This window comes from Tilletiopsis washingtonensis (genome assembly GCF_003144115.1).
Source record: "Tilletiopsis washingtonensis strain MCA 4186 unplaced genomic scaffold FA09scaffold_10, whole genome shotgun sequence".
Classification (NCBI taxonomy): Eukaryota; Fungi; Basidiomycota; class Exobasidiomycetes; order Entylomatales; genus Tilletiopsis; species Tilletiopsis washingtonensis.
In genome coordinates, this window is record NW_020312007.1 from 98,311 (window position 1) to 122,463 (window position 24,153).

At 68.0% G+C, this 24,153-nt stretch overlaps 11 protein-coding genes across 11 annotated transcripts; 5 read left to right on the forward strand and 6 right to left on the reverse strand.

The window, feature by feature from the left end:
* Positions 1 to 302: 302 nt before the first annotated feature.
* On the reverse strand, positions 303 to 4,297 carry FA09DRAFT_338529 (hypothetical protein; the record flags this gene model as incomplete). Its single annotated transcript, XM_025744116.1, has 4 exons — positions 303 to 896; positions 949 to 3,960; positions 4,014 to 4,230; positions 4,290 to 4,297. 4 exons carry the CDS (start codon positions 4,295 to 4,297, stop codon positions 303 to 305), a joined length of 3,831 nt encoding a protein of 1,276 aa, XP_025598377.1.
* Positions 4,298 to 4,636: 339 nt separating this feature from the next.
* FA09DRAFT_343217 (cwf21-domain-containing protein) lies at positions 4,637 to 6,297 on the forward strand. Its single transcript, XM_025744584.1, has 3 exons — positions 4,637 to 4,849; positions 4,910 to 5,110; positions 5,303 to 6,297. Exons 1-3 carry the CDS (start codon positions 4,809 to 4,811, stop codon positions 6,144 to 6,146), a joined length of 1,086 nt encoding a protein of 361 aa, XP_025598378.1. The 5' UTR covers positions 4,637 to 4,808; the 3' UTR covers positions 6,147 to 6,297.
* A 680-nt stretch (positions 6,298 to 6,977) lies between these two features.
* On the forward strand, positions 6,978 to 8,224 carry FA09DRAFT_318309 (ribonuclease T2; the record flags this gene model as incomplete). Its single annotated transcript, XM_025740902.1, has 7 exons — positions 6,978 to 7,156; positions 7,215 to 7,330; positions 7,386 to 7,442; positions 7,502 to 7,624; positions 7,684 to 7,799; positions 7,857 to 7,978; positions 8,041 to 8,224. The coding sequence occupies exons 1-7, from the start codon at positions 7,050 to 7,052 to the stop codon at positions 8,222 to 8,224; spliced, it is 825 nt and encodes a 274-aa protein (XP_025598379.1). The 5' UTR covers positions 6,978 to 7,049.
* A 173-nt stretch (positions 8,225 to 8,397) lies between these two features.
* On the reverse strand, positions 8,398 to 11,537 carry FA09DRAFT_338532 (hypothetical protein; the record flags this gene model as incomplete). The annotated part of the gene is made up of 6 exons (XM_025744117.1): positions 8,398 to 8,999; positions 9,059 to 9,960; positions 10,019 to 10,269; positions 10,331 to 11,031; positions 11,085 to 11,203; positions 11,266 to 11,537. The coding sequence occupies 6 exons, from the start codon at positions 11,535 to 11,537 to the stop codon at positions 8,398 to 8,400; spliced, it is 2,847 nt and encodes a 948-aa protein (XP_025598380.1).
* Positions 11,538 to 13,865: 2,328 nt separating this feature from the next.
* FA09DRAFT_17099 (hypothetical protein) lies at positions 13,866 to 14,367 on the reverse strand. Its single transcript, XM_025739291.1, has one exon. The coding sequence runs from the start codon at positions 14,235 to 14,237 to the stop codon at positions 13,899 to 13,901; it is 339 nt and encodes a 112-aa protein (XP_025598381.1). The 5' UTR covers positions 14,238 to 14,367; the 3' UTR covers positions 13,866 to 13,898.
* An 18-nt stretch (positions 14,368 to 14,385) lies between these two features.
* On the reverse strand, positions 14,386 to 15,574 carry FA09DRAFT_338534 (putative NADP-dependent alcohol dehydrogenase; the record flags this gene model as incomplete). The annotated part of the gene is made up of 3 exons (XM_025744118.1): positions 14,386 to 14,430; positions 14,492 to 15,248; positions 15,306 to 15,574. 3 exons carry the CDS (start codon positions 15,572 to 15,574, stop codon positions 14,386 to 14,388), a joined length of 1,071 nt encoding a protein of 356 aa, XP_025598382.1.
* A 244-nt stretch (positions 15,575 to 15,818) lies between these two features.
* On the forward strand, positions 15,819 to 16,178 carry FA09DRAFT_329737 (hypothetical protein). The gene has a single exon (XM_025742297.1). It carries the CDS (start codon positions 15,858 to 15,860, stop codon positions 16,131 to 16,133), a length of 276 nt encoding a protein of 91 aa, XP_025598383.1. The 5' UTR covers positions 15,819 to 15,857; the 3' UTR covers positions 16,134 to 16,178.
* An 80-nt stretch (positions 16,179 to 16,258) lies between these two features.
* FA09DRAFT_307837 (MFS general substrate transporter) lies at positions 16,259 to 18,637 on the reverse strand. Its single transcript, XM_025740568.1, has 6 exons — positions 18,514 to 18,637; positions 18,351 to 18,450; positions 18,241 to 18,295; positions 17,952 to 18,181; positions 17,463 to 17,895; positions 16,259 to 17,387 (listed from the first exon to the last, which is right to left on the reverse strand). Exons 1-6 carry the CDS (start codon positions 18,539 to 18,541, stop codon positions 16,572 to 16,574), a joined length of 1,662 nt encoding a protein of 553 aa, XP_025598384.1. The 5' UTR covers positions 18,542 to 18,637; the 3' UTR covers positions 16,259 to 16,571.
* Positions 18,638 to 19,784: 1,147 nt separating this feature from the next.
* Positions 19,785 to 21,426, reverse strand: FA09DRAFT_329739 (hypothetical protein). The gene is made up of 2 exons (XM_025742298.1): positions 20,509 to 21,426; positions 19,785 to 20,360 (listed from the first exon to the last, which is right to left on the reverse strand). Exons 1-2 carry the CDS (start codon positions 21,391 to 21,393, stop codon positions 19,872 to 19,874), a joined length of 1,374 nt encoding a protein of 457 aa, XP_025598385.1. The 5' UTR covers positions 21,394 to 21,426; the 3' UTR covers positions 19,785 to 19,871.
* A 144-nt stretch (positions 21,427 to 21,570) lies between these two features.
* Positions 21,571 to 23,311, forward strand: FA09DRAFT_329740 (hypothetical protein). The gene is made up of 4 exons (XM_025742299.1): positions 21,571 to 21,795; positions 21,893 to 22,300; positions 22,398 to 22,553; positions 22,651 to 23,311. Exons 1-4 carry the CDS (start codon positions 21,634 to 21,636, stop codon positions 23,239 to 23,241), a joined length of 1,317 nt encoding a protein of 438 aa, XP_025598386.1. The 5' UTR covers positions 21,571 to 21,633; the 3' UTR covers positions 23,242 to 23,311.
* Positions 23,312 to 23,543: 232 nt separating this feature from the next.
* FA09DRAFT_338538 (hypothetical protein) lies at positions 23,544 to 24,060 on the forward strand (the record flags this gene model as incomplete). Its single annotated transcript, XM_025744119.1, has 1 exon — positions 23,544 to 24,060. A coding segment is annotated over one exon (517 nt), but the record flags the coding sequence as incomplete, so codon positions are not given.
* Between the last annotated feature and the right edge of the window lie 93 nt (positions 24,061 to 24,153).

The following is a 24,153-nucleotide window of genomic DNA, read 5'->3' on the forward strand; positions in this document are numbered from 1 at the left end:
AGACGCTCGCAGCCGGACACCAGCAGCGAGAATGAAGCAGCTCGGGGGACTAGAAGCATGGATCTCGAGTCTGATATTAAGGTGTGTCGCGGCGACGACACCGGACTGCCTCGTGCAGCCGGAGGCGCCGCTGCAAAGAGAGCCTCTGGATATGCCCCGGCGCCGCAGTGGTGCAGGCGCCCCCCCCCTCTCTTCATCCCGTCGCCGCGAGAAGCTTGATGCTCTATTGGCCCTGCCCTGCGCCCGTAGCTTGATCACCGGCGCCCAAACGCTTGTCCTCTGCGCGACGCATCGCGCACATCCTAGTTGGCCGAATCGGCAGCAGCATCCGGACCATCTGCGGCAGCAGCAGCGTCAGGCACCGCGGCCTCGGCCTCGCTGTTGAGCTGCGGCGGCGCCTGCAGCAGTGCGGCGAGGTCTGCCTGCAGCGCGCCGTCGGACATGGCTGCGTCGCCCGCAGCAGCATCCAGCGCCTCGGCCACTGGCGCCACGATCTGCTCCGTCGGCAGTGCAGCAGCCGCATCGTCCACGGGCGCAGCGGCGGGAGCAGCGTCGAGAGGCACGGCCCCGGTAGCGATGGCCGCGTCGGCGGGCGCACCCTCTGCCATCGGCACGGCCTCTGCCTCCTCTTCATCCTCCTCTTCTTCCACTTGCGTCTCGGCAGCAGCATCGGCGCCGTCCACGTCCTCAATCTTACTGGTCGTGTCCTGCCCGTCTGTCTTGCCGTCGCCGCCCTCGGCCTCCGTCTTTTGCTGTTGCTGCTGTTGCTGCTTCGCCGCCTTCTTGGCCTTCTTCTCGGCCGTCTTCTTCTCGGCCGCCTTGCGCAGCGCCTCCTTCTTCTCGGCGGCGGCGCGCTCGAGCTCGGCAATGCGGTTCTTCTCGGCGACCTCGACGAACTCCAGACGCGTGTCAGCGTGAGCATGCGAGGGAGAGGTCCGATGCACTCACCAGTCCCTCCATGGCGGCGAAGATCACCGGCTGCGGCATGCTCATGAGAATGTCGTTGAGCCGCTTATTGAGCGCGTCGGCAGCGTCGAGGCCGGCGTACTCGGTGATCATGCTCCACAGCGCAAATACCGCGAGCGGCAGGTGTGCGTGGTTCGTCGTGAAGTGCGTGAGCTGTGACGCCTCTGCCAGCGGTCCTACGAGCTCGCTGGGCTTGACGCTGATGGCCGCGTCGGGTCGCACGGCGCGCGCCAGCATTTCGATGAGGCCCTGCGTGCCCTCGAGCTGCTCCTGTGCAAAGCGGCGGCGGTCGCGCGGCACGCCCGTGCCCGACTTGGCCGCCCACTCTTCGCACAGGTCGCGCATCGTCGGCGGCGGATCCGGGTCGACGACCTCGATCTTGCCCTGCCAGATCTGCTCGGACAGACGCGCGCTGAAGGCCGGCAGCGCAGAGAGCCACTCGCTGACATCGCCCGTCTTGAGCCACTTGTCCTCGGCTCCGTTGGCGAGCTTGTCGATGGCGACGTGAATGACGAGCTCGGACGCGCCCTGCGCATCGTATTCCTCATCCTCGTCAGGCCCGTCGTGCTCCGGAAGCAGGCGGTACAGCGGCGGCAGCTCGGCGAAGTTGCCATAGATGCCTGCCGGCGTCTCGTCGCCGGCTTCCTCCTTGGCGACGGTGGCGTCGGCGGCGGCCGCACCGGCCTCAGCAGCGGCGTCCGTGTTCACGGCCTCCTTGTCGTCGGTCTCCTCCATCTTGATGTCGGCGCCTTGCTCTGCATCGCCTTGCGCGGCAGCGGCAGCGACATCGAGGTCAGCCGACGCCGAAGCAGCCGCAGCAGGCGCAGGCGTCGGCTTCTTGTCGACCTGCGCATCGCCGACAGTCTCGTTTGCCCAGGCGTGCTCGAGCTGAGCGCGTGAGATGACGCTGAAGCCCGAGCCGTCTGCCGCAGCGCGCGTCTCGAGCACGACACCCTTGGCGATGACCCACTCCTGGCCCTTCTTCTTGCCCGAGTCGATGCGCTTGCCTGGTGCAGTATGCACGTCGAGCACGATCTCGACGCGGCCCTCGGCGCGGAAGACGCGCACGAGACGGATGACGTCGGCCTCGATGCCGATCCGCCGACGGCCCTCGGCGTACGTGAGCGTCAGACGGTTGCCGCCGAGCTGCGGCGGACCCTTGGAGAAGGGCGTCCACTCTTGCGCCTCGTCGCCGGCTGCAGCGGCGCCGTTGGGCGTGTCGCCGTTGCTCGACGAGGCGACAGTGGCCGATGCCGACACCTGAGCCTGCTCAGCCTCGGTCGCATCGGCATCGGCAGCGGAGGCGTCCTCGCTCTTCACTGCGGCCTTCTCCTTCTTCTCTTGCTGCGTCTTGGCAGCAGCGGCCTTGTCGGCGAGCAGAAGCGCCTTGGGAGCTGCAGGCGCATGTGTCGGGGCCTGGTGGGCGACGGCGGCAAAGTTGATGCGCATCTTGGCCAGCTGCACGGCACGCTTCGGAGCGGCCTTGGCAGGCGACGGCGAGCGCCGCTTTGACGCCTCGGCGGCGTCTGTGCCAGCCTCGGATGCTGCGGCGTCCTCGACAATCGCCGCACTCTCGTCCGGCTCGGCAGTGCCGGCAGGCTCGACGTCGTCGAAGATTGTCCAGCTCCACTTGACGCCGGGCATCTCAATGCCCTTGATGCGCCACTCTGTGAACGTACGCTTGCTGCCAATGGCGACGGGCTGGTCCGCGACGGTGCTTGGCCGACCAGCAATGGCCGGCACGACAGCTGCGCGCGCCTCGAATGCTGCACTCTGCGATGACTGAGCGCCGCGAGCCGGCACGACGCGACCGCCGACCACCGTCGTGGCCGGAATAGCGCCGCCGGCGCCGAAGCGGCGCGTCTGGCCGGAAGCAGGACCCATCGTGTTCTGCGCGCTGAAGCCGCCACGATTGAACATGGCGCCACGTCCAGCCGGAGCGACAGGTGCGCCGCCGCGAGCACGAGCAGCGGCAGAGGCGTCGGCGCGCGAGCGGTCCGCGGCCGAGAAGGCACCGCGCGCCGTCGCCGGCGGCATCGCGTTCACGCCGATGGGGCCAGCGAAGCGAGCGTTGTTGGCAGGCACTGGGCTCTGCGCGGGCATGGGGCCTGAGGCGTTGCGCTGGCCAAAGTTGTTTCCGGGCTGCTGCATCTGCGGCTGGCCGAACGGAGCGCTGGGCGCGCGTTGTGGCGAGAAGGCCGCCTGTGGTCCGCCGGGTGCACGGAAGTTGCCTGGGCCAGCCGGAGCACCATAGGGCGCGCCGGGCTGCGGCTGCTGCGGGCCAGCAAAGCCGCCTGGTCCGCCCTGACGAGGCGCACCGGGCCGTGCGGCGTGGCCTGGCTGAGGCGGACCTCCGCTGTTGGGTCCCCACGCACTGCCGCCGAACTGCGGGCCCGTCGGAGCGCCAGCAGGCTGGCCGTACGCCGGTGCCTGGGCATGCTGCTGCTGCGGCTGCTGCTGCTGCTGGTTCCAGCCGCCGGGCTGCGCATGCTGCATCGGCGCCGCAGCGCCATTGTAGCCCATCGGCGTCGTCGGTGCATCGAAGCGAGCGCGCTTCTGCGGTGGGCCACCTGCTGCGCCCGGACCCATGCCGGCGTGCGGCGGGCTAGCTGCGTAGCCGCCCGGCGGAGGGCCGTACTGGTGCTGCTGCGGCTGCTGCGGCTGGCCGTACGGCGCGGCAGGCTGCTGCGGGAACGCACCGGGCTGCGGCGCCTGCTGTTGCGGGAAGGCGCCATAGCCACCGGCAGGCTGACGGGGCTGCTGCGGAGCGGCGGGCTGCTGCGGATACTGGGCGTAGTATTGCTGCTGCGGCTGCTGCTGGTGCTGCTGCTGTTGCGGCGGCTGCGGCGCCGCATGTGCCGGCTGGTGCTGCGCAGGCTGGCCGTATGCGGCGTACGGCTGCGCTGCCTGCTGCGGCTGGGCGGGCTGCGGTGCGGCGCCGGCGTTGGGCGTGGCCGCTCCGCCGGCAGCTGCGGCGGCCTGCTGCGCGTAGTACTGCACAGGCAGCGTGAGCACGGCAATCCACTGTGCGGCGGCGAGACACTCACCTGCTGCCACTGCGCATGCCACTGCGCCTGCTGCTGCTCCTTGGTGAGCGCCGGGTTGGCGCCGGGAGCGGCGGCCGCCGGCTGCTGGTGCGCGTGCTGCGGCTGCTGCGCGCCGGCGCCGCCGTAGCCGTAGTTGGCGTAGGCGTTGGGGGCGCTCGGTCCGGCTGCGGGCGCCGCCGCAGCGGGAGCCGCGGGTGCGTTGTACGCCTGGAAGGGCCTGCTTGCGGGTGTGAGCAGCGCGCCACGGCCGGGCGGCTCGCTGCGCCGCGGACTCACCGCTTCATGCTGGACGCCAGCGCGACCGCGCAAGGGCAGCGAGGAGCGTGTGCGCCGAGAGAAGCCGGCCTGGCTGTGCGGTGATGCGGCGAGCGCTGGCGATGCGGAGCGTGAGGGTGCGGAGTGGTGTGAGGGCGTGGGGTGCGGAGGGGATGAGGAGAGTGCGAAGAAGCGTGCCAGCTGCTGGCGCGGTGACGTGCGCTGCCGCGAGGCACTCGCGGCCTGCCTGCATCCGGCGGGGCGCGACCCCTTCGGCTTTTCTGTATTCCGCTGCAGCGGCGCCGTAGTCGCCTCCGGCCCTTTGTTGTATTCGGCCGTCGCTCCACCCCGAGCCACTTCCACCTGCGCTTTCGAGCGCCCGCCCTGCATCTGTCCCTGATACCCTCGCCTCCTGCCATCTCTCCTGTCTGCACCGCTGGCAGTCTCTTGGAACTTCTTCACACGCCCTTCGCCACAGCACTCGACTCGCGCCTCGCTGCTTCTGCGCTCTCTCGCCCGCGCCCCACCCTTCGACTCAGCATGTCGTACAACGGCATCGGCCTGGCCACCACGCGCGGCACGTGAGTCGTCTGCGTCTGAGCGCACGCCCAATGCCTGCTCACATCTCCTCGTTCACGCAGCGCCTCCAACGGCTATGTGCAGCGCAACCTCTCGACACTGCGGCCCGAGCGCGAGCGCTTCCAGCGCCGCGACGCGCCCGACTTTCGCGATGCCGACGAGGGCGCGGCGCGCAAGCCCGACGCCGGCATCCTGGAGCACGAGCGCAAGCGCAAGGTCGAGGTGCGCTGCCTTGAGCTGCGTGTAGAGCTGGAGGACAAGGAGTGAGTACGCTCTGCCGTGGGGACGGTGCAGGTCTGTTTGCGAGGAAGTAGCATGGCGACGGCCACAGGCGACGTCTGGCGTGACAGGCGGAAGGTGCACAAGGCGCCAGACAGAGGATGATCGTCCTAGCCGCTCTCTATACGCTTCGTTGCAGCCCACGTGCGCCTCAATGCTGATACCGCCAACCGCAGTGTGGATGAGGAGGAGATCGAGACGCAAGTCGCAGCTCTGCGCGCTTCGCTGCTGCGCAACCTCTCTGCGGCGCCCACGCACGCCGAGGCACGAGCGCTGCGTCCTTCCGACACACATGCGCTGCAGGCAGCCAAGGAGATCGAGTCGTCCAAGATGCAGCGTGCACTTGGCGTCTCTGCTTCCTACCGGCCAGGCGAGGCATTCGACCGCGAGCTGCAAGAACAGCGTCGTCTGGAGCGCATGGACGAGCGTAAGCGGCGCGACGAGGCGCGCGAGCAGGCGCAGCGAGAGCGCGAGGAGCAGATGCGCAGCGCTCGGCGTCGCCAGGAGCAGGAGCGTGCAGACTTCGAACGCGAGCTGGCCAACAAGCGGCCCGACGCACGCAGCAGTCGTCCGGCAAGACGCTCCTCTCGCGAGCCGAGCCGCAGCCGCTCTCGCAGTCCGGCGCCGCGTGCTGCGCGCAGTCCGGACGACCGCCCCTCGCGGCGCCGCTACGACGACGATGCACGGCGCAGCGTCACTCCGCCCGCTGCACGGCGACGTCGGTACGACGACTCGCCTCTGAAGCGCTCAGTGTCGCCAGACGCGAGGAACCGTCGTCGCGAGGCGAGCTACACGCCGCCGCCGCCATCGCGCCGTCGTCTCGACTCGCGCTCCCCGCCCCCGCGTCGTCGCGTCGACTCGCGTTCTCCTCCGCCTCGCCGCGCCCGCGAGAGCGTTAGCCGCTCGCGGTCTCGCTCGCCGCCGCGTGCCAAGGAGGCTTCGAGGCCCGCACCGCCTGGCCCTCCGCCTGGTCCGCCACCGGCACCGGGACCGCCGCCGCCGCGCCCGCCGGGACTGTAGTAGCTCTACGGATGCCGATCCTCACGTGCAGAATGATGACCAGACGCAACGAGCCCGCATGCGCTACCCCCAGACGACTTGTGCAACGCAACGCGCGATCGTGACTATCAGCGCAGAAACTTGTGTGGTGGCCAGAAGTGAGAATGTTCGTGTTGACAGAGCTTGGAGCTGCAAGCGCGGCAAGCCTTGATTGAGCTGTGCGCTGCTCATCGACTGTGACCTTGGCCGGCCGCACGTGCGGCCAGGGCAGCCCCATGTCGGGCGGAGCTTCCATGCGTGGTGTAGCTTCGGGCCGGGGGCCACCGTCTGGGTGCCGGCGGCTCTGTCGCCGCTGGCGCAGCAGCCCGTGCGCTGCTCCCATTTCTCCGCATCAGCCGCCCAGAAGCAGTCAAGTGTGAGGCTTCCTGACATCCTTCTGTTGACAGAAATCTCATGCCGTGTCGGAGGAAGAAGCAGGAGGCGGCGCTAGCGTGGCCCACGCGTGCTCCTTTGCCCCGAGATGCAGCTGAAGGCGCTGCCTTTTGACCCATGGGGCCCGTGATGGGCTGGCGCGTGCGGGCCGCGCTAAGAGTGCGCCGGCGTCGGCGAACGTGCTTGCTTGCTGCGGAGGTGAAAGTAGACACGGCGGCGGGGCAAGGCGAAGCGAAGTGCGAGTCAACTGAGAGTCAGGATGGGAGCTCAGAGACAGTACAGCCGCGCAGAGTTGGCCGGGAGGGTGCCTTAGCGTGCCTGCCTCGGCGAAGTGCCCGATTGGCGGGGTGCGCTGCCGCCGGCTGCCTCCCGCCGGCGGCTCGCCGTGCTGCTCTTGCCTCAGCACCAGCTGCCTCACTCCTCCAGTCTGCCTCTGCCGTCGCAGGCACCTCGTCGTCCCTACATAAAGCCGCTGCTCCGCTGTCTTTCGCCATGCGTCTGCCCCAGATCCTCCTCGCGCTCCCGCTCCTGCCGTTCGCCGCACCGCCGCCCTCTGCCACCGACATGAAGCTGCCCTCGCTCGCTCGCAGTGCCGTTGCGTGCGTTGCGGCTGTCTATCTCTGTCTCTTGCTTGCTGACTCGCACCTTTGCCGCCAGGGCCGCCCTGCCGTACCTCACCGAGCGCGCCTGCCTGTCCTGCTCGTCGCCGTGCAGCCAGGATGCGTGCCAGACCAACACGCCCGGCGGCCTGCTGCTGCTCACTACCTTCTGGGGTGCGTCGCAGACGGGCATACACATTGTGTGCTGCAGCGCTGACCACTTCTGTAGACTACTCGCCGGCCACGGGCCCCGACGACTCCTTCACAATGCATGGCCTCTGGCCCGGTGCGTTTCCGTGCGCGGCGATGGGCACGGCCTCATGCTCACGTCTGCGATGCTGCCAGACACCTGCAGCGGCGGCTACGACAGCGACTGCGACTCGTCTCGCAACGTGGCCGACATTGCCGGTGCACTGCAGAGCGCCGGCGCCACCGACACGCTCGATTTCATGAACCAGTACTGGCTCGGTGCGTCGTCTGTCTCCGTCTTGTGCCAGCCAGCGCTGATCCTCTCGGATGTGCCGCAGACGTCAACGGCGACAACAACCAATTCTGGTCGCACGAGTGGAACAAGCACGGCACGTGTGTCTCGACGCTGGCGCCGAAGTGCTACGGCTCCAGCTACAGCACCAATGAGGACCTCGTGCGTGGGCTGTGACGGCCGCTGCTGACCGATATGCTGACCGACATCGTCGCGCAGGCGGACTACTTCACCACCGCCGTCGACCTCTTCAAGGGCCTCAATCTGTACAAGGCCTTCACTGCCAAGGGCATCTACCCATCGTCGAGCAAGACCTACACCAAGTCACAGCTGCAGTCTGCGTGAGCATCCCTCGTCCGCCTTTGTGTGCCGCACAGCTGACCCGTGTCGTCCGGGCCCGCAGCGCAAAGGCAGCCTTTGGCTACACGCCCGCCTTCCGCTGCCGCTCAGGCAAGCTCACCGAAGCCTGGCACTTCCATGAAACGACTGGGCGCAGCACCTCTGCCGATGCCTTCACGCGCGTGGCGCCGATCTCGGGCACTGACAATTGTCCTTCGTCGGGCATCTCGTGGGTGCCCAAGTCGTAGTATCTCGTCTCGGATTCAGATCGTCCGAGGCAGTACAGAACATATAGTGTGCGCGCGATTGAGGCAGCGACGTGATGCGGGATGGCGGAGGGAATGCTTCGGAGGGTGACAGCAGGGTGACGACGGCGGGTGAAGAGAATGAAGCGACGGCGCGGCTATGGCGGCGCAGACGCTCAGAAGGGCGTGTGCAGCACCGAGGGCCAGATGCCGTCGGGCGAGATCATGCCGCTCGGCAGCTGCTCGTGCTGGCTGCGCATCTGCTGGCCCGAGTGCAGCTGCTGATGTCCGAAGCCTTGCTGCGGCTGCTGCGCCTGTATCCGCTGCTGTTGCTGGTCGGGCTGCGAGCGCCCGCTGAAGTCCGAGGCGCCCATGTGGCCGTTGCCCGACGGCGCCGCGAGCAGCGCGCGCGAGGCAGACAGGCACGACGAGATCTCGGTGACCATCGGCGCCGCGATGCGCCAGACGTCGGCCAGGCGCGCAAGCGTGTCGTGTGCCTCCTTGACGCGCTGCCAGATGCGCTCGAGGCGCTGCAGGCGCAGAGCGTCGGCGTGCGGTCCTGCCGCGCCTTGATAAGGCCACTGCTGGCCAGAGCCGCCGCCGGACGTCTCCGCGCCGTATGGCTGCGCGTTGCCGCTTGACAGCGCCGTGGCGCCCTGTGCGGAAAGCAGCAGCTCGCGAGGGTAGTTGCTGTGCGGCTGCGCATCGAACGTCTCGTCGTCGGCAATGCCGCCGCCCGAGATGGCCAGTGCTTGCATGAGGCACACAAACGAGATGACTGTGCGGAAGGTGATGTCAGGGACGGTAAGGCAGGCTGCGGTGAGCTGTTAGACTCACGGACGAGCGAGCAGCCGTTGAACGGATTCGGGCTCAGATCCCGCTTGGAGCTGGCGTGGTGGGCGATCTCGAGGAGACGCTTACTCGCGTGCACGCAGCGCTCGAGACTGAGGCGCGGCAGGAAGGGTCCGCGAGCGTACAGGTCCTGTGCCGGTGCTGGCGCCAGAGCTTGTTGTTGCTGCTGCTCCTGCTGCGACATCCACGCGCCGTCCAGGCCGTTGCCCGTCTCGTCGAGGAACGCGTCGGGCACTGGCACCTGGCATGCGGCTGTAGAGCCGGCGCTCTCGTTGACGCTGCTGAGGAAGCAGAGCTTGCGCTCAAAGAGACTGGCGCCCTGGAACGCCTGACCCAGGTGCAGCGTGAGCGACGACGTGTAGAGCTGGATCGTCGCACTGGCACGCAGGTATTGCGCCAGATCCTCCTCGATGTCGTCGGGGCTCGCATTGGCCCGACCGTCGGCACGGCTGTGGGCGCCGATAGCGCCGCCAAGGTTGGCGCCCGGCGCCTCGATGGCAGCGATTTGCTCCTGCAGCGCCGCATCGATGTCCTCCATCGAGCGCAGAATATCCCTGCGGCTCGCCATGGGCGGCAGGCTGGAGAAGGAAGAGGGAATGACGGGCGCAGAAGAGCTAGAGTGCGGGCTGGCCGAGGCGTGCCGCGGGTTGTTGTGCGGCGAAGCTGCAGAAATGGAGGAGGTGGGCGAGGTGGCAGCATTGAGCGCCGACAGAGGCTCGTCTGCGTCGTCGACGTGCGACAGCGCCAGCACGCGGTCCTGCACCAGCAGCAGCGCCTGCAGCGAGCGCACATTGCTGCCCCACGCCGAGTCGTCCTTGCACGCCGGCATCTCGATGCGCACGCGCGGGTCGTCTGCGCGGATAGTAGGCGCGCGGGCAGTGTTGTATCTGCGGCAAGGCGTCAGTTTGTGCCGGCACTGAAGCTGCTTCCGCGAGATGTACTCACGCGCACCACATGACCAGACTCCACACCGTCCACCACACGCGCTTCTTCATCTCCCGCACGTGCGCCACAGCGGCACGGCTGTACGGGTGCTGCGTGCCCATGCCGGCCGACTCGCGCGGCGTCGTGAAGCTCGAGGGCGTCTGCATCGCCGCGCTGCTCGGCGGCGTGGCCTGGTGGTAGCCCTTGGACATGGCCAGGCCGAGCGCCTGGTCCGCCTTGAGGCGCGCCTTCAACGCCCGTCCGCTTCCGTACTGCGCAGCACAAGAGCATCAGTCTGCGGCCCGGCTGCCACTCGTGCGCGCCCAGACTCACCTCATAAATGACAAGCACAGACAGCGCCTGGATGACCTCCAGCGTGATGGCCTCGCTCGTGCCAGCGTCTTCGCTCGAGCTCTCGATGCGCTCGAGCGCCTCATCGATGGCCTCGCTGGCCATGCGTTCGAAGCGCGTCGTTGTCTCGCGCACGCGCTCGTGCTTGGCAGAGCCGAAGTTGACCTGGCTCGGGTGCATGCCGTCCTGCAGCGGCTCCTCGCGCAGGAAGGGGATGACGGCCTGGATGGCCAGCAAGAAGGGGCTCGATGGCGACATGGCCGACGCCACGGAGCCGACGTGCGCCGGCGCGAGGAAGACGGGGATGAAGCGGTAGATGTAGCGGAAGTACTCTGCGAGCAGCGACTGCGTGCCGCCGGGCGGCGATGCTGGCGCGTAGTCGTTGAGCCCCGTGAGCGGCGCTGCAGCACTGCCGGCACTCCACGTTGGCGCGTTGTTGTTGTTGCCCGACGAGCCGACGCTGCCCGGCCCTGCGTGGTGCGGCATCTGCGACTGCAGAGCCGTGGTCATGTCGCCGTAGGTGAGGCCCGGATAGAGGCTCAGATCAGGCCCCGTCCAGCCGCTGTCCTCGGGCGTGAGGTTCTGATAGTGCCGCAGGCCGGCCACCTCGCCAGGCACGCGCACGGCCGTCGTCATGTCTGCCAGGCTGAACAGCTGTTCCATGTGGCTCTCGAGCGGGCCGACTGTGACCGCGTCAGCAAGGCGCTGCAGGATGCACGACGCGTGTCAGACTCACGGCGGTCTGCCTTGGGCTTCGGCTTGCCGCCGCGGCGGCTGATGGTGAAGCAGCAGTCGTCCTCGCGCCCGCGTGCAATGCACGCGGCGCACGGGTTCTTGCCGTTGCAGCGCGACTTGCTGGAGGGAGCGAGGCGTGTCAGCTGGGCGCTTGTGCACCTCACGTGCAGCAGACGACTCACCGCGAGCGGCAGAAGGTGCATGCGCTCTTCACTGGCGGCTGCGCGACGTTCTTGTTGTCGCGGATCGGCCCGACGCTGGAGTGCGCACCGGCCGGCAGGCCGTCGTCGTTGCTGTCGGCGCTGAGCTCGCGTCCGTACGCCGGCTGCGCGCCGTCGCCGTGGCCCTGGCCGACGCGCACGAGCGGCGGCGCGCCGTTGCCATTGTCCATGGCGTTGCCGGGCCAGGCATGCCCGTTGCTGCCGGGAAAGGCAGAGTGCGAGGTCCAGTTCATGGCTGCAGCGACGCGCGCCGGGCAGCGCGGGCAGCGCGACGGAGAGCGGAGATGCGGGTGCGCGGTGGCGCAGGCGTGCGAGACGTGCGCGCGGCGTCGTCGAGCAGCGGCGAGAGGTGTCGTGTGCGGGTAGGAGGTGCAAGGGCGGGGCAGCTGGTGCTGCGTGTGCGGGTGTGAGGGTGCAGAGCGAGGCGAGAGATGGCGTGCGCCAGCCCGCTGCCGACGGCTCGCTGCCGCAGCCGCCGCGCCCGCACGACGACGTGCGCGGCTGCTGCGCCGCGCTGTCTCTCATGCAGCTCTCTGCGGGCTGGCTGACGTCGGGTGCGGGCGCGGCGGGCGCCGCGGCGGGCGCGGCGGCGCTGGCGGGTCAGCTGCCCGCCCAGCACCAGGTGCAGCACCAGAGCCGCAGGCAGACGCAGCGTGCCTCGCTTCACCTCCGCCTCTCCGCACCGCGCCGCGCCGCCCGCGGAGGAGCGCGCGCAGCACGGCGCAGGCACAGCAGCGGCAGAGCGAAGAACAGGCGCCATCCGCTGCACCGCGCTCTGATGCTGCCCTCGTCCCCCGCGGCACCGCTCCTCACTTTGCGTAAAAGTGCACTCAGACTCTGGCTAAGCGGTCAGCACTTTGCCTTCTGCCGCTGCCTCAGGGCGCGGCCCTTCATTGCTTCTGAGAATCTCAGCCAGCCGCCGGGAGCGTTGCCGCAGCAGCTTCGTGCCTTTGACCTCCTCTCCGACATCGTCGTCGATCGTCGCTGCGTCGCTGTCTCGCCTCGATGAGCGCTGTTATCGCCTCATCCGTGCACGCGTGAGAGCATGCACACCGTGCCTGCACGCGACGCTAAAGCCGCGCTCCGACGTCTGCCGGCGCAGCTGGCTTCGCACCCACCCCTCTCTCCGCAGGGGCAGCCGCAGCATGCAAGGCGCACCCAGCGCACGAGGCATGCAGAGAGCGCCTCTACGGCGCCCAGGTGGACAGCCGAGAAGGGCGAAGCATGAAGAGAGCGGGAGGAGAGCAGTGCTGCGCTGGCTCGTCGTGCCTTTTCTCCGGCGCCGACGCCAGAGCCGACTTGGCGCCCAGCAGGCGTCCTCTCCTGCTCGGTGGGCTTTCCTGCGTCTGCGGCCCCGGTGGGAGCACCGCTGCACCTCGCGCCTCTCTGCGTCGCTGCGACAGCCCGCAGCGGCATCCTCAGCATCGTAGACGCCGTCCAGTCGAGGTGCTGTGCTGCGGCGAGACCTCCCTGCTTGGGCCCGTGGAGGACGTGGAGCTTACGTGACAACGAGACCCTCGGGCCTACAGGCACGGCTCCGTGCGCGCCGCGACGCGCGAAAGCGAGAGCGAGGCGCTCCCGAGGTGCGCCGCGTGCCTACAGCGCGGGTATGTAGCGCGTCTCAGCCGGTCCTAACCAGCCGCAGAGGAGACGGCACCGGGCGTCGTCTGCTGCTGTCTTCTTCTGTCCCTCGTCGCTGAGGCCGCTCCTTCCTGCTTGCCTGCTGCTTCGCTCATGCTGCTGCTGCTTTTGCACGTCCTCGTTGGAGCCGGCGCCGTGGGCCCGCCGTGAGCGTGTCTGCTCTCGCTGCAGCGCGCGTACCACAGGCAGACAGCCGTACTCCGCCCGGCGCCCGACCTGATTCTTATTCTGGGCCCTGGAGTTCCACGCTAGACGAGTGATGTGACAGGCTGCCTGCTGCTGATGCTCCTGTTCCCCTCGGCTGCGCAGGCGTGAGCAAGAGGATGGAAGCCAGCTCGCTGCTCATCACGTGCGGCGTGCGATGCTTACGCAAGCAGGGGCTGTGCCTGCTCCACATCACGCGGGCGGCCCGGGCGCTCCGAGCTCTCTCCTGCTCCAAGCTCTCCCCCTTACCACCTCCACGCTCACCCAGCATGGCCTCTCAAGTGCCCATCCCCAAGTCCAGCGACGCGCCGCCCGCCGTAGCCCCCGCATGGAACGGCGGCGCCACGCTGCGCGACGAGCATGAGCGGCTGGCGCGTGCCTCGGAGATCGGCACACAGCAGCAGGGCTACGTCGACGAGAGCGGCAAGAGCAAGCTGTTTCGAAAGCTCAAGCAGGAGCCGGCAGTGCCGATCGGTGAGTCGCATTGCTGGCAGCGCCGCAGGCGGGAGAGAAGAGAGAGAGAGAGTGAAGGCCGAGCTGCGACTGTACCGGGCTGTATGTGCGCCGGCTAGCTGCACAGCCAGAAGCGCGGCGTGCGAGTCTTGGTGTGTATGCGGTGTAGCTAGCGTTCCCGCTGCGGACTGTATGCGGTCTGGACTACTGCACGGCAAGATGCTCGCATGATCCGCCACACACCCGCCCGAGGTCTCGCTGCGCAACTGTGCGAGCGTCCTGGCTGACGCTCCTCGTCAGGCTCGCTGCTCACCGTCGGCGCGCTCCTCTACGCCTCGCACTACCTGCGCACGGGCGACCGCGTCAACTTCCAAAAGGCGCTGCGCTGGCGTGTCGGCCTGCAGGGCGCCACCATCGTCGCCGCCATTGCCGGCACGCTCTACTACGGCTCGGGCGACCCCGCAGCGCCCTCCTCTTCCTCCGCCGACATTGCCACGGCGCCGGGACGGCCCGCGACAGTGCACCAGGTGCAGCGCGCAGAGGAGAGGAAGGAGTCGCAACGGGCGATCCTGGCGGAGCGCATGAAGGAGGCGGAGGAGAAGGAACGGCTCAGAGAGGAGGAGGAGGCAAAGCATGTCGACAATCTCCTGCGGCCGGCCGGCGGCAAGCGGTCATGGCCGGTGGTGGGACAGGACAAGCGGACGTTTTAGGGTCGAGCGAGATCAATTGTATATCAAAAGCGTGTGTGTGTAGAGAGGCTGGGCAGTGGGGAAAGGGGGTGCATTACTTGCTCGACTTGTCCAGCGGGTCAGCGTGCTTCTCGTTGATCTGCGAGGCGAATGAGGGTGAGTACAGCATCAGATGATCTTCGGGGGCGGGGGCTACTCACAAGCACGAAGCGGTAGCGCACGTCGCCCTTCTCGAGGCGGTCCGCCGCCTCGTTGACACCCTCCTCCGTCATCGGCAGCTCCTCGATGATGGGCTGGATGCCGTGGCGCGCCGAGAACTCGATCATCTGCCGGTGCAGCGGCCGGCTGGCAACGACGCTGCCCATGATGCGCAGCTCGCGCGAGATGATGCTCTGGTACGACTTCAGCCTGAACGGCTCAGGCGAGACGGAAAGAGGCACGACGGTGCCGCGGCTGGCCATGACCTTCTCGCTGGTGTACGCGTCCCAGTCTGGCTGCACCGACGTCGAGACGAAGAGATACTTGACGGGCTTGGCGAGCTTCTCGAGGCCTCCGTCCTTGGCAGCGACGAACTCCTTAGCGCCGAGACGCAGTGCCTCGTCGCGCTTCGAGTCCGAGCCGCTGAACGCCACGACGTCGCACCCCATCTTCGCGAGATACTGCAGGGCGAGGTGGCCAAGGCCGCCGAGGCCGACGACGCCGACGCGGTCCCACGGCTGCGCACCCGAGTTGACGATGGCGCTGAGCACCGTGGCGCCGGCGCACTGCAACGGCGCGGCGTGCTTGAGCAGCAGCGAGTCGGGGATCCGGTGGAGGAACTGGGCGTTAATGACATAGTGGTCGCCCAGCGAGCCCTGCTGGGTGTTACTGGCGCCAAAGAGCTTGCGGTTTGGGCAGAGCGTGTCGACGCCGCGGATGCAATTGTCGCAGGTGAGGTCGGCACCGTGCACGTAGCCCCTAGAATGCCAGCGTGAGCATAGACATCCGGGATGGCAGCAGAACGACTGCACTCACCAGCCGACGCGGTCGCCCTTCTTGAAGCTCTCGACGCCGCCGCCGACCTGGCTGACGACGCCGACGCCCTCGTGGCCCAGGCCGATGCTGGCCTTGCGGTAGTGCAGGTCCGTGCCGCAAAGGCCAGACGCGACAATGTCGATGAGTACCTCGTGCGCCTGCAGCGGCACCTCGCCGGCATCGTGGGCGGCGATGCGGCCCGAGGACTTGTCACCGCGGAACGAGCGGCCGAGCGAGACCATGGGCGCGGAGGAGGAGGAGGCAGTCATGGTGCGGTGTGAGGTGGTGGTGGTGGGGTTGAACCGGCTCATCTCGGGCTGCCGCTGCCGTGTCTTATAGCCAGACGACGCCGCCGTGCCTACGGCCGAAGCAGCGCCGCCCTTCGACAGGCGTCCTTTCTGCGGCTGCACCCTGCATGCTGCTGGCGTGCTCGCTGTGTGTCGTGTGCCATCGGCCGTCGCCTTCGCTGCGATAGCGCTTCTGGCTGAGCGCTGGCGGCCTGCCCTTTCTACTCGCCGCGCTCCACCGCCATGACGCGCGAAATTCTGGCGCATGACGCACGCGGCGCCGCGGCCGGCTGTCGTCGGACCGGCGCGCCGGCCGTCAGAAGATCTGCAGCGTGCTGCATGCTGCCTCGGCAGATTTTCTGAGGCTGCGCCGGAGATAGCAGCCAGCAGCCAGCAGCCAGCACAGTACAGACATCAGCAGCAGGCCACGGCGGCGGCTCGCGGGAGAAGAGCTCCCCTCGAGAGCAGCAGCGCTCGCAAGAGGGCTAGCAGCGTCATCATGAACGGCCCGCCGCGGCACGTGCACGGCATGGCCCCCTGAGGCAGAGCTGAAGTGCGCCGCGAGACCGACGAGGCGCAAGAGGCCGTCCTCTCACCTGCTGCTCTGCACTGTGCAAGGGCGCACAGAAAGCGCACAGAGCACCGTTGCCCTCGAGGTCGTACGACACGAGACAGCTCGCGCAGCGACAGCAGGCAGCGGCTGCGAGATTGGTGCGCTGAAGGCGCGCCTGCCGGCCGGCCCGTGCACTCGAGTACGTCGCAGAGCTTGATCGATGGCGCCCCTGCATCCATCATCTACCTCTCCCTGCCTCTCCGCAGCCCCTGCCAGCACCCAGCGGCAGACACAACAGCAGCACGGTCGCGGTCATGAGGTATGCAAATTGCTATGAGAGCGCAACAGGATGAAGGCACAGCAACGAGCGCGCTGTGTGTCCGATGGCATCATGTAGTCCAGGCATCGCTGCTCATGCGCTGCTCTTCACGCCTTGTGCGCCGGGTCCAGCCCAGTACGCACGGGCGCCGAGTCAGCCGTCGAGTGGAGCGTCGAGTCATGCGTGCCCTCGAGGTCCGAGTCTGCCTCTTCTGCGGCGTCTGCCACGTGCGCCTGCTTCTCCGGGTCGTTGGCGTCTGCCTTCTTGTCCTTCTCCTCCGCGCCCGCGTGCACGTTGCGTCGTGAGAGCGAGTAGCCTTTGAGGCCGAGCGACGCCAGGAATCCCACGCCCACGATGGGCGTGAGGATGATCCAGAGCGTGCGCACGGCGTCGGCGTAGAGCACCGTCACTTCTCGCCGCAGCTCGAGCGGCTGCAGCGAGGCAATGCCGCGAATGTCGGCCGTCGGGTTCTCGGGCGGCTCGAAGCCGACAAGGCCAGCGGCGCCGCTGCGGACTCGCGCGGAGAAGATGGCGCCTGCGATGGCAATGCCGAGTGCGCCGCTGGTGGAACGCACCATGGCCATGGCACTGACACTGGCTGCCATCTCGGTGTGCGGCATCGCCGCCGTGATGGCAATCGTCGGCGCAAGGAAGAGACATCCGAGGCCCATGCCGGCAATGAGAATCGTAATCTCCTGCGTGGCCTTGTTGGAGTCGGCATCGAGCAGTATCATCAGGCCCTGCCCGAGAAAGTAGACCGCGAAGCCGCCGATGAAGACGGGGCGGTAGGCGCGCGTCTTGGTCATGGTCAGGCCGGAAAGGGCAGAGACGACGGCAGAGACGAGCGAGAAGGGCAGCTGCTGCACGGCCGAGAAGATCGGCGAGCTGCCGAGGATCTGGAAGTAGACTGGAATGTAGAACGTCTGGGCAAGCGAGTGCGTCAGCAGGGGCTGTGCGGGGGGGGGGGGCGGTCTACAGTGCAGGCCGGCACCACTCACCGCGGCGAAGAACGCGATGCCGTGACAGACGACGCCGACGAGCGCGAGCACGGTGGTGCGCAGCCGGAACAGGCGCGTGGGGATGATGGGGCGCAGTCCCGGCCAACGACGTTCGGCGTAGAACTCCCAGCAGATAAAGACAGGGAACAGCGCGCCGCCGACGGCCAGCAGGGCAATCGTGCGTGCTGAGTCGAACGTCTCGATCTCGCTGTAGATGAAGCCGAGAAGGAACGTGACGATCGCAGCGAGGAGGAGCAGGTAGCCGTACACGTCGAACTCGGCCCAGACTTCGCGAGGAGTGCGCTTGCGCGTGTTGTTGACTTTGAGGTTGAAGAAGAGCACGACGAACGGCACGACGCCGAGCGGCAGGTTGATGAGGAACAGCCAGCGCCACGTTGTGGCGTCGGCAATCGCGCCGCCGATGAGCGGGCCGCTGCAAGCAGAGGATGAGCGTCATCTGCGTGAGACCAAGAGGGGAGGGTTACGTACGAAACGCTGGCCAATCCCCACACGGCGCCAAAGAGGCCCTGGGCAGCACCTCGCTGTTCGAGCGTGTAGATGTCGCCAAGCACAATCTGAGCCAGCGCAATGATGCCGCCGCCGCCGACGCCCTGTACGCCGCGGCAGATGTTGAGCCACGTGGCCGACTGCGCCGCCGCACACATGCCCGAGCCGAAGAGGAAGATGAGAATGGCGATCCAGAGCATGATGCGTCGGCCCTGCGATGACGAGTCAGTTGGATGAGCAAGGCTGAGAGCAGCGAACACATGAGACGCACGAGGATGTCGGAGAGGCGGCCCCAGAAGGGAATAAGCGACGTGGCCGTGAGGAGGCTGGCAGAGGCATGATCAGCCAACGAATTACACACGACCCACGCTGCAGACTCACTAGGCACTGGCGACCCAGGTGAAGGTCGACGGCCCGCCTCCGACCTGCTCCACGATCGTCGGCAGTGCCACCGACACGATCGTCTGGTCCAGCGCTGCCACTGCCACATGTCTCCCTTATCAGTCCTGCTTCTTGCGCGGGCCCATGTGAGGCTATTACGCACAGTACACCGTGAGCATCAAGCCCGGCATGACGATCCACAGGCGGTTCTTGGGAATGTGGACGACGCCTTGTTGCAGATGATGCAGCGGCTTGCCGTCGGCGCCGCGCACCAGGCCGTCCTCGCCGGCTGCGGCGCCCGGAGCGGGCGCCTGCGGTGCCGCGGCGGCAGCAACAGCGGCGTCTGCGCTGTCGGGCGCCGAGACGGGCGCCTTGCCGTCGGAACTCGTCGCCGACGCGCGCCGCGACGCAGGCAGCGTGCTGGCGCCCGTGCCGGCGCCGTCGTGCGAGGCGCGCACGGCGCTGGAGGCGGACATGCCGGAGCGCGTGAGCGTGGGGCGCGCAGAGAGGTGCAGCCGGAGCGGTGCAGGCGCGGCGACGAGAGTGAGGGATGTGGCGACGGCGGTGGTGATGGTGTGAGAGATGGAGCGTATGGTCTGGGGGCCTCACGAGGCCCGAGTCAGCGGCGTGCCTTCTTGTACCCTTCGCTAGCTGCAGCAGACGCAGCTTGCTCTTGCCCTTGCTGACACGGCTGTTTGCCGCACGCCGGTGCCGAGCTGCATGCGCTGCGGGGTGCTTTGGCCGCCGTTCCGCGGCCGGCAGCTGCAGGGTGCCGCGGACGCGCCTCTCGGCAGGCCGCCGGGGAAAACGCCGCGGTGCGCAGGCCGCCGCCGCGGCAGCGTCACCCTCACCTCACGCTCGCTGCACCTGATGAGCCAGGAGGTCCGGACGTTGCCTCGACCTCGTGGCGCCTGAGCGGCTGCCGCGTGACTCATCCCTCACAGCTGTCGATAGCCTGAAGCACGCACAAGTACAAGCCGAGGCGCGGGCGCGAGGCCCCAGCAGCCGCCTTCCCGCTCGTGGCCTGCAAGACGCGAGTCACCTCTCGGAGCCGAGCCGCAATCTTTGCGTGTTGGGGCTCGGCCTTGAATTAGCCTCATGTGTGTAGCGCCTCAGCGGCTCTTTACCAACCCCTGGTGCTGCCACCCCCTCTCACAAGGCACAAAGTGCACCTGCGGCCAGCGTTGGAGGCCGCGCTGAGCCCGAATCGCGATGCATCAGGAGCCGCACGAGTCAGCCCACAGCAGCAGACGGCAGCTAGCAGCGTGCCGCGCTTGCCGAGCGCGTGCCGCAAGCGCGCGACGGCCGATGATCGGCCGCACGCTTAACTCCGGTTCCGCGGGATGCGGTATACCTCGAGGGCTCATGAGCGAGCTCTCACCCTCCATCGTCTTGGCAACATCATCAGAAGCCTCAACGCTAGCGATCGGGGGTCTCTAGGGGAAAAACGCATTCTATTGCACGACGAAGACGGCACACTTGCGTTGCGAGCGCGCCGTCTGCGCCTTTTGCTTGACGCCGTCAAGCCGCGCTGACCTCAATCCCAACCCACGCCGTCTCTCTCACCCTGCGCATGCCACATCGCTCAAAGAAGCCCTCGGCGCCCGACATGACCTCCGTGTCGGCGCTCACCTGGCACATTGCCTCGCCAATGTCCTGCGGGCGCAAGCCGGCGCGCTGCAGCGCGCTGCGGAGGCAGGTGCGCAGCAGCGGCGCCATGTGCGCCAGGAGCAGACGCCCGATGCCAGGCGGGCAAGCGAGACGGCGATAGGGAGTGGTGACGTGCAACGCTCCCAAAGAGAGCTCTTCGTGCGCGTACACGAAGCCTGCAGCATGCCCTGCGCCTTGCTCGCGCGGGTATGCGTCGCTGGGGAGCGCTGGCGATGCTGTTGCGGCCGCTGCTGTGGCGCAGGGAGAGGAGGGCCCGAGGAGATCGCGCACAAAGACACTGAGATGTGCTCGCGACTCGACGTACTCGCGAGGGAAAGGAATCTTGTTGCTCGTTCGTATCTGGGCAGTAAAGTCCAGAGGTTCAGTTACCTCACATACACCCAGCAACGCAGCGGACGGCAATCTGCGCTGTTCCCTGTTGCACGCTCCCGACCGCGATCCTCTGCTGAGGAGCAATAGGGAGAGGGGGACTAGGGCGAAGACTCACCAACTCTAACTCTCCCTCGCCCTCGATGGGCGCCACTTTCCAGCGCTCCTTGCCCTTGCCGGCCTCCTCGGACAAGCGTAGTGTCTCTGCATCACACTGGTACGTGACGCACGGATTGGCCCACATCGCCTTGACCTGCTCCTTCTGCGCGCGCGCCGCGCGCGCGCCGTGCGAGGCAGCCGGTGTCAAGGACTCCGAGCCCTGTCGCAACGGCTGCAGCGCGCCGACGTCTGCGTGTGCCCAACTGCAGATCAAGTTGAGCCAGGAGCGTTCGAGCGAGCACAGGGTAGCAGTGACGACGACTGGCGCCTCGTCGCTTGAAGAGGCAGGCGGCAGGGAGCCGGCTGCGTGCAGCGCCGCTAGAGCGGGCGGGAGGAGGCGATGCAGCATGTGCCGCAGCAAGACTTCTTCCTGCGCGAAGCGCTCGGAGAGCGGCGGAGCCGAGGAGCTCGAGGAGGAGGAGGCGTGCGGCGAGGAGTACAGCGCCGGCTCGGAGGAGAGCCAGACATTGACGCGAGCGTTGGTGGCGCCGGGCGACGTGTAGATGTGCACGACGCCCCACAGGCCGCCGCTCTGCACGCTCGGCACGCTTGCCGACGCCTGCGTCTGCGCTGGTGCTTGTGCTTCGACACACAGCAGGTGCGGCGGCACATGGCCGACGAGCAGCGTGCTGCTGCCCGGACGGAAGCGCTGCATCGCTGCCCACGGCTCGCGCTCGCGCTCGAGCTCGGGCTCGGCGGCGCAGGCCGCGGGGCGCGCGCAGAAGTGCGAGAGCAGCTGGTTGCGCATCGACGAGGCGCTGGGCAGCTGCGGCGCGTGGGAGAGATGCGTGATGAGAGCGAGGTAGTCGATTGAGGAGGCGGAGTGGGTTGGGATGGCGTGCATCGTGGGCACGGGTGCGGGTGGTGGGTGGTGTGTGGACGGCAAGGAAGAAGGCGGCAAGGGCGGCGGCGGCATGTGGAGCAAGCCGCGCCAACGGAGGCAGGTGCGGGAATCGGGACCGCGAGAGGCGCGCCGAGTCGAAAAGTCAACGGCGAGCTCGCGCTGCTGACTCCCTCTCACCCTCATCCCTCGCCCTCATCCTCACTCTCCGCCGCAGCACGTTTGCGCCTCCACAAACAGGCCATGTCCTTCTCTTTCGCCTTTGCGCTCGACGAGCAGGGCGAGGCGGGCCTTGCGCCCGAGGAGCCGGCCGTGCAGCCCGTGGCAGGCGCAACTGCCTGCGCCTCGCCTTCGACCTCTGGCGCGGCGGCGGGCACAGGACGTAGCTGGACGCTTGACGAGCTGGTGAGGCGGCTTGCGGCCCGTTCTTGGGCGTTGTGGGTGGGGGGCACGGGGGGAGGGGAACAACAGCTGACCGTCGTGCGTATGTACCACACAAAAGATGGACACGCTGCCATCGCGCATCTCCTACTCGGCCCTCTCGGTGCCCCTCGACGCCGCCGCGCCGGGCGGCTCGCCACGCGCCGTGCCCATCTTCCGGCGCGATCTCTTCGATGCGCGCTTCCAAGTGCTCACCTCGTCGACAGAGCACGACGACGACGACGACGACGACGACGTGGAGGAGGGCACGCCGCGTCGGCAAGGCGCCGCCGCTGCCGCTGCCGCCGCGCAAGAGGAGCAGACGCACGTCGGCGCGGCATCGGACCTGCTGCCCGGCGTGTATGAGGGCGGCCTCAAGACGTGGGAGTGCTCCCTGGACCTCGTTGCGGCGCTCGACTCGCTCGATCGCGCAAGGACAGAAGCGGCAGGCGAGGCGTGGAGCTGGCTGAGGGGATGCAGGGTGCTTGAGGTGCGTCTTTTTTTTCGCTCGTCTGGCCCTCGCCCCCGCACAGGCCCAAGACCGGTGGATAATGTGAGGCGGGGCCTGACCACATCACACGCAACAGCTGGGCTGTGGCACAGCTGTGCCGAGCGCCTTCTTGCTGCAGCGCCTCTTCTCGCTCAGTGATGCGCCGCCGCAGCAGCAGCACGAGGCACGGCAAGCAGAGGCAAAGGCCACGCTGCTGCATCTGTGCGACTTCAACGCCCAGGTCCTGCAACTCGTGCGTGCCTTTTTCGCTTGGTATGCAAGCCCTCTTGCAGTGAGGGTGTGTGGCTCATTGTCTTGCCCCCTCCCCACCCCCCTGCCCCCTGGTGCAGGTGACGCTCCCGAACCTGCTGCTCGCCTGGTACTTCTCGCCCGCCAGCTTGTCGTACCGGCAGACTTCGGGCTCAGCGTTCGAGTCGGCTGATCTCGTCGCCTCGTCGGGCGACATTGCCGTCTCTGGCGCGCTGCGCGCCGCCTTTGTCGCCTCGCTCGCGCAGCAGCACATCGAGCTGCGTTTCGACTCGGGCGACTGGAGTGCCTTGAGGCTGGAGCAGCGCTACGACGTGGTGCTGAGCAGCGAGACGATCTATGCGCCCCGCTCGCTGGCGACGCTGTGCGAGACGCTGCAGCGCGCCTGTCGCGCGACGCCGGCACCGCAAGAAGCGCGGCTGTGCGAGCGCCTGCGCCACACTTCTCTCGCGACAGGCGAGGCCTTCGACTCGCCGTCGGCCTCGGCGCCGCACGCCTTGCCCGCTGCCTCGCCGACGACGTGTCTCGTCGCCGCCAAGATTCTCTACTTTGGCGTCGGCGGCGGCGTGCGCGCCTTTGAGGCCGAGCTGCGCCGCCGCCGAGGATGGAGCGAAGTGCTGCGCGAGACGCAGGCAGGCGTGGGCAGAGTGGTGCTGGGCGTCGGCTGGGCCTGAGCTCGTCGGAGCGGGCAAGCAGGCTGAGTGCCCCATGTAAAATAGAGCCCCCTTGCTTTGAACGAGGAGGTCTGAGTTCTGATTGTAGTGGAGTCGAGATGCCTGCTGCCTTGGCGATCGTCTCGTCGCTCTCGCGCCGTCGGCAAGTCAGAGTTTGAAACGCGGCGGCGCGCGCGCGCGCCGCCGCGCGGCGGCTGTGCAAAAAAGTAAAGGCGGCGCGCGGCCTCGCCTCGCCGCGAAGGTCGTGTGCCGAGCTCTCTAGCGCGTTGCTTGCCGTTGCCCCACCCACACACACACACACAATGACGCGCTACACGAAGCTGGGCGGGCGCAAGCCGGCGCATCTCGCCAGCAGTGCCGAGCAGCAGGCGCAGGCGCAGCGCTACGCCAGTGCCAGTGCCTCGCCGCCGCCGCCGCAGCAGCAGCATGAGCATGGCGCCTCTTCCTCGTCGCTCGCGCCACTTGCATCCGGCGCACCAGCGTCGCTGAAGCGCAAGGCCGCCGCCGAGGCAGACGAGGCAGACGAGGCTGCTGCGGCGCAGGCGCAAGCCGCCGCCGCCGCCGCCGCCGCCGCAGAAGCACCGTCGGCCTCGGCGCTGCTCAAGCGCGCAAAGCTGCTGCGCCTCAAGGCCAAGAAGGCCAAGGAGCCGCTCAAGCGCGCGGCGCTGCAGCGGCAGGCCAAGGAGAAGGAGCAGCAGGCGAGCATGGCGAATGGCGAGGCGGGCAGGAAGGGCGAGAAGGACAGGCGCACAAAGCAGCAGCTTTCGCGCGGCGAGGAGCAGGAAAAGGAGGGCAATCCGTGGAAGAGAATGGAGGCTGGTGAGTGTTGCCTTTGCACTGTTCGTCCGTCGTCGCGAGAGGAGGGGGCAAAGGAGATCAGCGCCCGCCGGGGGGGGGGAGTGGGCAGAGTGG

What these genes read in the sequence shown, in the direction of transcription:
- FA09DRAFT_343217 (XM_025744584.1), top strand. Translation starts at nt 4,809, where the DNA reads ATGTCGTACAACGGCATCGGCCTGGCCACCACGCGCGGCAC. An exon ending in CTGGCCACCACGCGCGGCAC is followed by an intron (nt 4,850 to 4,909) that starts GTGAGTCGTCTG and finishes TCGTTCACGCAG; the next exon opens with CGCCTCCAACGGCTATGTGC. An exon ending in GTAGAGCTGGAGGACAAGGA is followed by an intron (nt 5,111 to 5,302) that starts GTGAGTACGCTC and finishes CGCCAACCGCAG; the next exon opens with TGTGGATGAGGAGGAGATCG.
- FA09DRAFT_17099 (XM_025739291.1), bottom strand. Translation starts at nt 14,237, where the DNA reads ATGCTTTGCCTCCTCCTCCTCTCTGAGCCGTTCCTTCTCCTCCGCCTC.
- FA09DRAFT_329737 (XM_025742297.1), top strand. Translation starts at nt 15,858, where the DNA reads ATGACGCACGCGGCGCCGCGGCCGGCTGTCGTCGGACCGGCGCGCCGG.
- FA09DRAFT_307837 (XM_025740568.1), bottom strand. Translation starts at nt 18,541, where the DNA reads ATGCCGGGCTTGATGCTCACGGTGTACT. An exon ending in GCCGCCTCTCCGACATCCTC is followed by an intron (nt 18,182 to 18,240) that starts GTGCGTCTCATG and finishes TCGTCATCGCAG; the next exon opens with GGCCGACGCATCATGCTCTG. An exon ending in GCATCGCGTTCTTCGCCGCG is followed by an intron (nt 17,388 to 17,462) that starts GTGAGTGGTGCC and finishes TCGCTTGCCCAG; the next exon opens with ACGTTCTACATTCCAGTCTA.
- FA09DRAFT_329739 (XM_025742298.1), bottom strand. Translation starts at nt 21,393, where the DNA reads ATGCACGCCATCCCAACCCACTCCGCCTCCTCAATCGACTACCTCGCT. An exon ending in GCGAGGGAGAGTTAGAGTTG is followed by an intron (nt 20,361 to 20,508) that starts GTGAGTCTTCGC and finishes TTTACTGCCCAG; the next exon opens with ATACGAACGAGCAACAAGAT.
- FA09DRAFT_329740 (XM_025742299.1), top strand. Translation starts at nt 21,634, where the DNA reads ATGTCCTTCTCTTTCGCCTTTGCGCTCGACGAGCAGGGCGAGGCGGGC. An exon ending in GCTGGACGCTTGACGAGCTG is followed by an intron (nt 21,796 to 21,892) that starts GTGAGGCGGCTT and finishes ACCACACAAAAG; the next exon opens with ATGGACACGCTGCCATCGCG. An exon ending in GGGGATGCAGGGTGCTTGAG is followed by an intron (nt 22,301 to 22,397) that starts GTGCGTCTTTTT and finishes CACACGCAACAG; the next exon opens with CTGGGCTGTGGCACAGCTGT.